This window comes from Carcharodon carcharias, chromosome 5, assembly GCF_017639515.1.
Source record: "Carcharodon carcharias isolate sCarCar2 chromosome 5, sCarCar2.pri, whole genome shotgun sequence".
In the NCBI taxonomy this organism is placed as follows: domain Eukaryota; kingdom Metazoa; phylum Chordata; class Chondrichthyes; order Lamniformes; family Lamnidae; genus Carcharodon; species Carcharodon carcharias.
The window spans coordinates 2,857,818-2,870,267 of record NC_054471.1 but is presented as its reverse complement, the minus strand read 5'-3'; the positions used below and the strand labels follow the sequence as shown (position 1 = coordinate 2,870,267).

Here is a 12,450-nt window from a genome sequence, read left to right as displayed (position 1 = left end):
TCATGATGACCCTCTCCTAGTGACACAGACCCTCTGCCCTTAAATTTGACGTTGTACCCGGAACACTGACCCTCTCACCGTGACCATAACCCTCTCCCCATGTCGCTGGCCCTCTCCCTGTGATGCTGACATTGTACCCGGGACGCTGAAACACTCCCCATGACCCTGACCCTCTCCCTGTGATGCTGACTCTCTCCCCATGTCGCTGGCCATCTCCTCATGTCACGGACCCTCTCCCCATAGTCTTGGCCCTCTTTCCATGATGCTGACCATCTCCACGTACCCTGACCCGCTAACCGTCTCCCCGTGATGCTGACCCTCTCCCCATGATGTAGACCCTCTCCCCGTGATGCTGACACTCTTCTCGATGCAGACCCTGTTCCCAAGATGCAGATACTTTCCCCGTGATGCAGACCCTCTCCCCGTGATGCTGACACTCTCCCTGTGATGCTGACACTCTCCCTGTGATGCTGACACCCTCCCCATGATGCAGCCCCTCTCCCCGTGATGCTGACACTCTTCCCATGATGCAGACCCTCTTCCCATGATGCAGACCCTCTCCCTGTGATGCTGACACTCTCCCCATGATGCTGACACTCTCCCCATGATGCAGCCCCTCTTCCCATGATGCTGACACTCTTCCCATGATGCAGACCCTCTTCCCATGATGCAGACCCTCTCCCCGTGATGCTGACACTCTTCCCATGATGCTGACACTCTCCCCATGATGTGGACAATCTACCAGTGACTCTGAACCTCTCCCCATGTCGGTGACCCACTCCCATTGATGCTGACCATCTCCCCGTGTTTCTGGCCCTCTCCCCTTCACACTAACACTCTCCCAGTGACACTAAACCTCTCCATATTACGATGACCCTCTCCCAGTGACGCTGAACCTCTCCCAGTGACGCTGACCCTCTCCCAGTGACGCTGAAACTCGCCCTGTGATGCTCTCCATCTCCCAGTGACTTTGACGTTGTACCCGGAATGCAGACCTTCTCCCCATGTCGCTGGCCCTCTCCCCATGACACTAACCCTCTCCCTGTGACGCTGACCCTCTCCCTATGACGCTGAACGTCTCCCCATGACGCTGACACTCTCCCAGTGATGTTGACCCTCTCCGCTTGTCGGTTACCCTCTCCCAGTAACACTGACCCTCTCCCAGTGACACTGAATCACACTCAGTGACGCTGACCCTCTGCGCTTGACTCTTATCCTCTCCCCATGATGCTGACCCTCTCCCCGTGACACTGACACACTCCCAGTGACACAAAACCTCTCCCAATTACGATGACCCTCTCCCAGTGACGATGACACTCTCTCTATGACAATGACCCTATCCGAATGACGCTGACCCTCTCACACTGACACTGACACATTCCCCGTGAAGCTGACACACTCCCAGTGACACTGACCATCTCCATATTATGATGACCCCTCCCAATGATGCTGACCCTCTCCCTGTGACGCTTACCATCTCCCTGTGATGTTGACGTTGTACCCGGAACGCTGACACTCTCCCCGTAATGCAGACCCTCTCCCCGTAACACTAACCCTCTCCCCGTGACTCTAACACTCTCCCCATGATGCTGACCCTCTCCCTGTGATGCTGACCCACTCCCTATGATGCTGACGTTGCACACAGGATGCTGAGCCTCTCCCCGTAACGCTGACCCTCTCCCAGTGAAGCTGACACCCTCCCTGTGAAGCTGAAACTCCCCCAATGATGATGACCCTCCCCTAGTGACACTGACCCTCTCCCCATGAAGTTGACGTTGTACCCAGAACACTGACGCTCTCACCGTGACCATAACCATCTCCCCATGTCGCTGGCCCTCTCCCCGTGATGATGACATTGTACCCAGGACGCTGAAGCTCTCCCCATGACACTGACATCTCGCTGTGAGGCTGACTCTCTCCCCATGTCACTAGCCCTCTCTCCATGATGCTAACCATCCCCACGTACCCTGACCCGCTCTCCGTGATGCTAACCGTCTCCCCGTGATGCTGACCCTCTCCCCATGATGCAGACCCTCTCCGCGTGATGCTGACACTCTTCCCATGATGCAGACCCTCTCCCCGTGATGCTGACACTCTCCCCATGAAGCTGACACTCTCCCCATGACGTGGACAATCTACCAGTGACTCTGAACCTCTCCCCATGTCGGTGACCCACTCCCAGTGATGCTGACCCTCTCCCAGTGATGCTGACACACTCCCCGTCAAGCTGACCCGCTCCCAGTAATGCTGACCCTCTCTACATGACTCTTATCCTCTCCATGTGATGCTGACCCTCTCCCTGTGTCGCTGGCCCTCTCCCCATCACACTAACCCTCTCCCAGTGACACTAAACCTCTCCCAATGACGATGACCCTCTCCCAGTGACGCTGTCCCACTGTCAATGATGATGACGCTCTCTCCATGAAGCTGACCCTCTCCCCATGATGCTGACCCTTTTCCAGTGATGCTGATCCACTCCCTGTGATGCTGACCCTCTCCCTGTGTCGCTGGCCCTCTCCCAGTGACCCTGAGCCTCTCCCCATAAGCTTGTCCCTCTACTCGTGATGCTGACCCTCTCCCCATAACCTTGGCCCTCTCACCATGATGCCGTCACTCTCACCATTACATTGAATGTCTGCCCGTGTCGGTGACCCTCTCCCAGTGACACTGACACTCTCCTTGTAACACTGACCCTCTCCCGATGATGCTGACCTTCTCCCAGTGACACTGACCCTCTCCCGATGATGCTGACCCTCTCACAGTGACACTGACACACTCCCAGTGACACTGACCCTCTCCCAGTGACTCTGACACGCTCCCAGTGATGCTGACCCTCTCTGCTTGACTCTTATCCTCTCAGCGTGATGCTGACCCTCTCCCCATGATGCTGACCCTCTCCCCGTGACACTGACCCTCTCCTCGTGACGCTGACCCTCTCCCCGTGACACTGACCCTCTCCCCGTGATGCTGACCCTCTCCCAGTGGCACTGAACCTCTCCCAATGACGATGATCCTCTCTCAGTGATGCTGACCCTCTCCCAGTGACGCTGAACCTCTCTCAATGACGATGACCCTCTCCCAGTGACACTGACCCTCTCCCAGTGACACTGACATTCTCCCAGTGATGCTGACCCTCTCCCAGTGACAATGAACCTCTCCCAATGACGATGATCCTCTCCCAGTGACGCTGACCCTCTCCCAGTGATGCTGACACATTCCCCGTCAAGCTGACCCTCTCCCAGTAATGCTGACCCTCTCTACATGACTCTTATCCTCTCCATGTGATGCTGACCCTCTCCCTGTGTCGCTGGCCCTCTCCCCATCACACTAACCCTCTCCCAGTGACACTAAACCTCTCCCAATGACGATGACCCTCTCCCAGTGACGCTGTCCCACTGTCAATGATGATGACGCTCTCTCCATGAACTGACCCTCTCCCCATGATGCTGACCCTTTTCCAGTGATGCTGATCCACTCCCTGTGATGCTGACCCTCTCCCTGTGTCGCTGGCCCTCTCCCAGTGACCCTGAGCCTCTCCCCATAAGCTTGTCCCTCTACGCGTGATGCTGACCCTCTCCCCATAACCTTGGCCCTCTCACCATGATGCCGTCACTCTCACCATTACATTGAATGTCTGCCCGTGTCGGTGACCCTCTCCCAGTGACACTGACACTCTCCTTGTAACACTGACCCTCTCCCGATGATGCTGACCTTCTCCCAGTGACACTGACCCTCTCCCGATGATGCTGACCCTCTCACAGTGACACTGACACACTCCCAGTGACGCTGACCCTCTCCCAGTGACTCTTATCCTCTCAGAGTGATGCTGACCCTCTCCCCATGATGCTGACCCTCTCCCCGTGACACTGACCCTCTCCCCGTGACGCTGACCCTCTCCCCGTGACGCTGACCCTCTCCCCGTGACACTGACCCTCTCCCCGTGATGCTGACCCTCTCCCAGTGGCACTGAACCTCTCCCAATGACGATGATCCTCTCTCTCAGTGACACTGACCCTCTCCCAGTGACACTGACATTCTCCCTGTGATGCTGACCCTCTCCCAGTGACAATGAACCTCTCCCAATGACGATGATCCTCTCCCAGTGATGCTGACCCTCTCTCCGTGGCGCTGATGCTCTCCCAGTGATGCTGACTTTCTCCCAGTGACATTTACCCTCTCCCCATGATGCTGACCCTACTCCAGTGATGCTGATCCACTCCCTGTGATGCTGACCCTCTCCCTGTGTCGCTGGCCCTCTCCCAGTGACCCTGACCCTCTCCCCATAACCTTGGCCCTCTCCCCATGATGCTCACCCTCTCCCCTTGATTCTGACCCAATCCCCGTGATGCTGAACCCCTCCCAGTGACGCTGACCCTCTCCCCATGATGCTGACATTGCACATGGGATGCTGACTCTCTCCCCGTAATGCTGTCCCTCTCCCAGTGAAGCTGACACCCTCCCTTTGAAGCTGAAACTCTCCCAATGATGATCACCCTCTCCTAGTGACACAGACCCTCTGCCCTTAAATTTGATGTTGTACGCGGAACACCGACCCGCTCACCGTGACCATAACCCTCTCCCCATGTCGCTGGCCCTCTCCCTGTGACGCTGACATTGTACCCAGGACGCTGAAACTCTCCCCATGACCCTGACCCTCTCCCTGTGATGCTGACTCTCTCCCCATGTCGCTGGCCCTCTCCTCATGTCACTGACCCTCTCCCCATAGTCTTGGCCCTCTTTCCATGATGCTGACCATCTCCACATACCCTGACCGCTAACCATCTCCCCGTGATGCTGACCTTCTCCCATGATGCAGACCCTCTCCCCGTGATGCTGACATTCTTCTCGATGCAGACCCTCTTCCCAAGATGCAGACCCTCACCCCGTGATGCAGACACTCTCCCCGTGATGCTGACACTCTCCCTGTGATGCTGAACTCTCCCTGTGATGCTGACACTCTCTCCATGACGCAGCCCCTCTCCCCTTGATGCTGACACTCTTCCCATGATGCAGACCCTCTTTCCATGATGCTGACACTCTTCCCATGATGCAGACCCTCTTCCCATGATTCAGACCCTCTCCCCGTGATGCTGACACTCTACCCATGATGTTGACACTCTCCCCATGATGTGGACAATCTACCAGTGACACTGAACCTCTCCCCATGTTGGTGGCCCACTCCCGTTGATGCTGACCCTCTCCCAGTGATGCTGACAAACTCCCCGTGAAGCTGACCCACTCCCAGTATAGCTGACACTCTCCCCATGAATCTTATCCTCTCCATGTGATGTTGACCCTCTCCCCGTGTCGCTGACCCTCTCCTCGTGTCATTGACCCTCTCCCCATAATCTTGGCCCTCTTTCCATGATGCTGACCATCTCCACGTACCCTGACCCACTCTCCATGATGCTAACCGTCTCCCCGTGATGCTGAACCTCTCCCAATGATGCAGACCCTCTCCCCGTGATGCTGACACTCTTCCCATGATGCAGACCCTCTTCCCATGATGCAGACCCTCTCCCCGTGATGCTGACACTCTCCCCATGATGCTGACACTCTCCCCATGACGTGGACAATCTACCAGTGACTCTGAACCTCTCCCCATGTCGGTGAACCACTCCCAGGGATACTGACCACCTCCCAGTGATGCTGACACACTCCCCATCAAGCTGACCCTCTCCACATGACTCTTATCCTCTCCATGTGATGCTGACCCTCTCCCTGTGTCGCTGGCCCTCTCCCCATCACACTAACCCTCTCCCAGTGACACTAAACCTCTCCCAATGACGATGACGCTCTCCCAGTGACGCTGTCCCACTGTCAATGATGATGACGCTCTCTCCATGAAGCTGACCCTCTCCCCATGATGCTGACGTTTTTCCAGTGATGCTGATCCACTCCCTGTGATGCTGACCCTCTCCCTGTGTCGCTGGCCCTCTCCCAGTGACCCTGAGCCTCTCCTCATAAGCTTGTCCCTCTACTCGTGATGCTGACCCTCTCCCCATAACCTTGGCCCTCTCACCATGATGCCGACACTCTCACCATTACATTGAACGTCTGCCCGTGTCGGTGAACCTCTCCCAGTGACACTGACCCTCTCCCAGTGATGCTGCACCTCTCCCAGTGACACTGACACGCTTCCAGTGATGCTGACCCTCTCTGCTTGACTCTTATCCTCTCCCCGTGATGCTGACCCTCTCCCCATGACGCTGACCCTCTCCCCATGACACTGACCCTCTCCCCGTGATGCTGACCCTCTCCCAGTGGCACTGAACCTCTCCCAATGACGATGATCCTCTCCCAGTGACGCTGACCCTCTCCCAGTGACGCTGAATCTCTCCCAATGACGATGACCCTCTCCAAGTGACACTGACCCTCTCCCAGTGACACTGACATTCTCCCTGTGATGCTGACCCTCTCCCAGTGACACTGAACCTCTCCCAATGACGATGATCCTCTCCCAGTGACGCTGACCCTCTCCCAGTGATGCTGACCCTCTCCCAGTGACACTGAACCTCTCCCAATGACGATGATCCTCTCCCAGTGACGCTGACCCTCTCCCAGTGACGCTGAACCTCTCCCAATGATGATGACCCTCTCCCAGTGGCACTGACCCTCTGCCAGGGATGCTGACCCTCTCCCCGTGATGCTGACCGTCTCCCAGTGATGCTCACCCTCTCCCAGTTACACTGACCCTCTCCCGATGATGCTGACCCACTCACAGTGACACTGACACACTCCCAGTGATGCTGACCCTCTACCAGTGACACTGAGACGCTCCCAGTGATTCTGACCCTCTCTGCTTGACTCTTATCCTCTCCCTGTGACGCTGACCCTCTCCCCAGGATGCTGACCCTCTCCCCGTGACTCTGACACTCTCCCCGTGATGCTGACCCTCTCCCCGTGACACTGACCCTCTCCCCGTGATGCTGACCCTCTCCCAGTGGCACTGAACCTCTCCCAATGACGATGCTCCTCTCCCAGTGATGCTGACCCTCTCCCAGTGACGCTGAACCTCTCCCAATGATGATGACCCTCTCCCAGTGAAACTGACCCTCTCCCAGTGACACTGACACTCTCCCCATGACACTGACCCTCTCCCCGTGACGCTGACCCTCTCCCCGTGACACTGACCCTCTCCCCGTGATGCTGAACCTCTCCCAGTGGCACTGAACCTCTCCCAATGACGATAACCCTCTCCCAGTGACACTGACCCTCTCCCAGTGTCACTGACATTCTCCCTGTGATGCTGACCCTCTCCCAGTGACACTGAACCTCTCCCAATGACGATGATCCTCTCCCAGTGATGCTGACCCTCTCCCAATGATTATGACCCTCTCCCAGTGACGCTGAACCTCACCCAATGATGATGACCCTCTCCCAGTGACACTTACCCTCTCCCAGGCATGCTGACCCCCTCCCCGTGACGCTGACCCTCTCCCCGTGATGCTGACACTCTCCCAGTGACGCTCACCCTCTCCCAGTTACACTGAACCTCTCCCAATGATGATGATCCTCTCCCAGTTATGCTGACCCTCTACTTGTTACGTTTACCCTCTCCCCAGGACGTTCACGTTGTACACAGAATGCTGACCCTCTCCCGTGTCGCTGGCCGTCTCCCCGTGACACTTGCCCACTCCCTGTGGCACTGTCCCTCTCCCAGTGACAGTAACCATCTCCCAGTGACACTAAACCTCTCCCAATGACAATGACCTTTTTCCAGTGATGCTGACCCTCTCCATATGACACTGACCCTCTCTGAATGACACTGACCCTCTCCCACTGACACTGACACACTCCCCGTGAAGCTGACCCACTCCCAGTTGCGCTGACACTCTCCCAGTGACACTGAACCTCTCCATATGACGATGACCCTCTCCGCTTGACTCTTATTCTCTCCCTCTGACGCTTACCCTCTCACCGTGACATTGACGTTGTACCCAGAATGCTGACGCTCTCAGCGTGACTCTGACCCTCTCCCCATATCATTGGCCCTCTCCCAGTGTCGCTGGCCCTCTCCCCATGACACTAACACTCTCCCCGTGACACTAACCCTCTCCCTATGATGCTGACCCTTTCCCTGTGACGCTTACCCTCTCCCCATGATGCTGACGTTGTACCCGGGATTCTGAACCTCTCCCCAAGATGCTGACTCTCTCCACATGACGTTGAAACTCTCCCAGTGAAGCGGACGCCCTCCCAGTGATGCTGAAACTCTCCCAATGACGATGACCCTCTCCTAGTGACCCTGACCCTCTTCCCATGATGTTGACATTGTAACCGGAACGCTGACCCTCTAACCATGACGTTGACCCTCTCCCCGTGTCGCTGGCCCTCTCTCCATATCTCTGGCCCTCTCCCTGTGATTTTGACGCACTCCCATTGATGCTGACCCTCTCAACATGTCGGTGACAATCTCCCTGTGATGCTAACCTTCTCCCCGTGATGTTGACCCGCTCCCAGTGATGCTGATCCTCTCTCCGTGACGCTGATGCTCTCCCCGTGATGCTGACTTTCTCCCAGTGATATTTACCCTCTCCCCATGATGCTGACCATACTCCAGTGATGCTGATCCACTCCCAGTGACCCTGACCCTCTCCACATAACCTTGGCCCTCTCCCCATGATGCTGACCCTCTTACCATGACATTGACCCTCTCCCCATGTCGTTGATCCTCTCCCATTGACACTGACCCTCTCCTTGTTACACTGACACACTCCCAGTGACGCTGACCCTGTCCGCTTGACTCTTATCCTCTTCCCATGATGCTGACCCTCTCCCCGTGACGCTGATCCTCTCTGCTTGAGTCTCATCCTCTCCCCGTGATGCTGACCCTCTCCCCTTGATTCTGACCAACTCCCCGTGATGCTGAATCCCTCCCAGTGACACTGAACCTCTCCCAATGATGATGACATTCTCCCTGTGACGCTGACCCTCTCCCCATGATGTTGACATTGCACACGGGTCGCTGACCCTCCCCCCATAATGCTGTCCCTCTCCCAGTGAAGCTGACACCCTCCCTGTGAAGCTGAAACTCTCCCAATGATGATGACCCTCTCCTAGTGACACTGACCCTCTCCCCATGAAGTTGACGTTGTACCCGGAACACTGACCCTCTCACCGTGACCATAACCCTCTCCCCATGTCGCTGGCCCTCTCCCTGTGACACTGACATTGTACCCAGGACGCTGAACCTCTCCCCATGACACTGACCCTCCCACTGTGATGCTGACTCTCTCCCCATGTCGCTGGCCATCTCCTCATGTCACTGACCCTCTCCCCATAATCTTGGCCCTCTCTCCATGATGCTGACCATCTCCACGTACCCTGACCCGCTCTCCGTGATGCTAACTGTCTCCCCGTGATGCTGACCTTCTCCCCATGATGCAGACCCTCTCCCCATGATGCTGACACTCTTCCCATGATGCAGACCCTCTTCCCATGATGCAGACCCTCTCCCCGTGATGCAGAACCTCTCCCTGTGATGCTGACACTCTCCCCGCGATGCTGACACTCTCCCCGTGATGCTGACACTCTCCCCATGATGCAGCCCCTCTCCCCGTGATGCTGACACTCTTCCCATGATGCTGACCCTCTCCCCACGATGCAGACCCTCTCCCCATGATGCTGACACTCTCCCCATAATGCTGACACTCTCCCCGTGACGTGGACAATCTACCAGTGACTCTGAATCTCTCCCCATATCGGTGACCCACTCCCATTGATGCTGACCCTCTCCCAGTGATGCTGACACACTCCCCGTGAAGCTGACCCACTCCCAGTATAGCTGACACTCTCCACATGACTCTTATCCTCTCCATGTGATGCTGACCCTCTCCCCATGTCGCTGACCCTCTCCTCGTGTCATTGACCCTCTCCCCATAATCTTGGCACTCTTTCCATGATGCTGGTCATCTCCACGTACCCTGACCCACTCTCCGTGATGCTAACCGTCTTCCCGTGATGCTGACCCTCTCCCAATGATGCAGACCCTCTCCCCGTGATGCTGACTCTCTTCCCAAGATGCAGACCCTCTTCCCATGATGCAGACCCTCTCCCCGTGATGCTGACACTCTCCCCATGATGCTGACACTCTCCCCATGATGCTGACAATCTCCCCATGACGTGGACAATCTACCAGTGACTCTGAACCTCTCTCCATGTCGGTGAACCACTCCCAGGGATACTGACCAACTCCCAGTGATGCTGACACAATCCCCGTCAAGCTGACCCTCTCCCAGTAATGCTGACCTTCTCCACATGACTCTTATCCTCTCCATGTGATGCTGACCCTCTCCCTGTGTTGCTGGCCCTCTCCCCATCACACTAACCCTCTCCCAGTGACACTAAACCTCTCCCAATGACGATGACCCTCTCCCAGTGATGCTGACCCTCTATCAATGATGATGACGCTCTCTCCATGAAGCTGACCCTCTCCCCATGATGCTGACGTTTTTCCAGTGATGCTGATCCACTCCCTGTGATGCTGACCCTCTCCCTGTGTCGCTGGCCCTCTCCCAGTGACCCTGAGCCTCTCCCTATTAGCTTGTCCCTCTACTCGTGATGCTGACCCTCTCCCCATAACCTTGACCCTCTCACCATGATGCCGATACTCTCACCATTACATTGAACGTCTGCCCGTATCGGTAACCCTCTCCCAGTGACACTGACACTCTCCTTGTAACACTGACCCTCTCCCGATGATGCTGACCTTCTCCCAGTGACACTGACCCTCTCCCGATGATGCTGACCCTCTCACAGTGACACTGACACGCTCCCAGTGATGCTGACCCTCTCTGCTTGACTCTTATCCTCTCCCCGTGACGCTGACCGTCTCCCCATGACGCTGACCCTCTCCCGGTGACACTGACCCTCTCCCCGTGACACTGACCCTCTCCCCGAGACACTGACCCTCTCCCCGAGACACTGACTCTCTCCCCGTGACGCTGACCCTCTCCCCGTGACACTGACCCTCTCCCCGTGATGCTGACCCTCTCCCAGTGGCACTGAACCTTTCCCAATGACGATGATCCTCTCCCATTGACGCTGACCCTCTCCCAGTGACGCTGAACCTCTCCCAATGACGATGATCCTCTCCCAGTGACACTGACCCTCTCCCAGTGACACTGACATTCTCCCAGTGATGCTGACCCTCTCCCAGTGACACTGAACCTCTCCCAATGACGATGATCCTCTCCCAGTGACGCTGACCCTCTCCCAGTGACGCTTAACCTCTCCCAATGATGATGACCCTCTCCCAGTGACACTGACCCTCTCCCCGTGATGCTGACACTCTCCCAGTGACGCTCACCCTCTCCCAGTTACACTGAATCTCTCCCAATGACGATGATCCTCTCCCAGTGACGCTCACCCTCTCCCAGTTACACTGAACCTCTCCCAATGACGATGATCCTCTCCCAGTTATGCTGACCCTCTACCTGTTACGTTTACCCTCTCCCCATGACGTTCACGTTGTACATGGAATGCTCACCCTCTCACGTGTCGCTGGCCCTCTCCCCGTGACACTAACCATCTCCCAGTGACACTGAACCTCTCCCAATGACGATGACCTTTTTCCAGTGATGCTGACCCTCTCCATATGACACTGACCCTCTCTGAATGACACTGACCCTCTCCCACTGACACTGACACACTCCCCGTGAAGCTGACCCACTCCCAGTTGCGCTGACACTCTCCCAGTGACACTGAACCTCTCCATATGATGATGACCCTCTCCGCTTGACACTTATCCTCTCCCTGTGACGCTTACCCTCTCACCGTGACATTGATGTTGTACACGGAACGCTGACGCTCTCAGCGTGACTCTGACCCTCTCCCAATATCACTGGCCCTCTCCCAGTGTTGCTGGCACTCTCCCCATGACACTAACCCTCTCCCCGTGACACTAACACTCTCCCCATGATGCTGACCCTTTCCCTGTGATGTTTACCCTCTGCCCATGATGCTGACATTGTACCCGGGATTCTGAACCTCTCCCCGAGACGCTGACTCTCTCCACATGACGTTGAAACTCTCCCAGTGAAGCGGACGCCCTCCCAGTGATGCTGAAACTCGCCCAATGACGATGACCCTCTCCTAGTGACCCTGACCCTCTTCCCGTGATGTTGACATTGTACTCAGAACGCTGACCCTCTAACCATGACGTTGACCCTCTCCCCATGTCGCTGGCCCTCTCTGCATGTCTCTGGCCCTCTCCCTGTGATTTTGACGCACTCCCAGTGATGCTGACCCTCTCAACATGTCGGTGACAATCTCCCTGTGATGCTGACATTCTCCCCGTGATGTTGACCCGCTCCCAGTGATGCTGACCCTCTCTCTGTGACGCTGATGCTCTTCCCGTGATGCTGACTTTCTCGCAGTGACATTTACCCTCTCCCCATGATGCTGACCCTACTCCAGTGATGCTGATCCACTCCCTGTGATGCTGAC

The 12,450-nt window shown here is 56.4% G+C and overlaps 1 protein-coding gene across 1 annotated transcript in view; it reads right to left on the bottom strand.

Moving 5' to 3' along the window:
- Positions 1-1,856, bottom strand: part of LOC121278078 (tau-tubulin kinase 1-like) — a 265,278-nt gene extending 263,422 nt beyond the window's left edge. Inside the window, exon 1 of the mRNA XM_041188135.1 lies at positions 1,803-1,856. Coding sequence (XP_041044069.1) covers positions 1,803-1,856 — 54 coding nt within the window. The remainder of the gene's footprint in view (positions 1-1,802) is intronic.
- Positions 1,857-12,450: the final 10,594 nt, after the last annotated feature.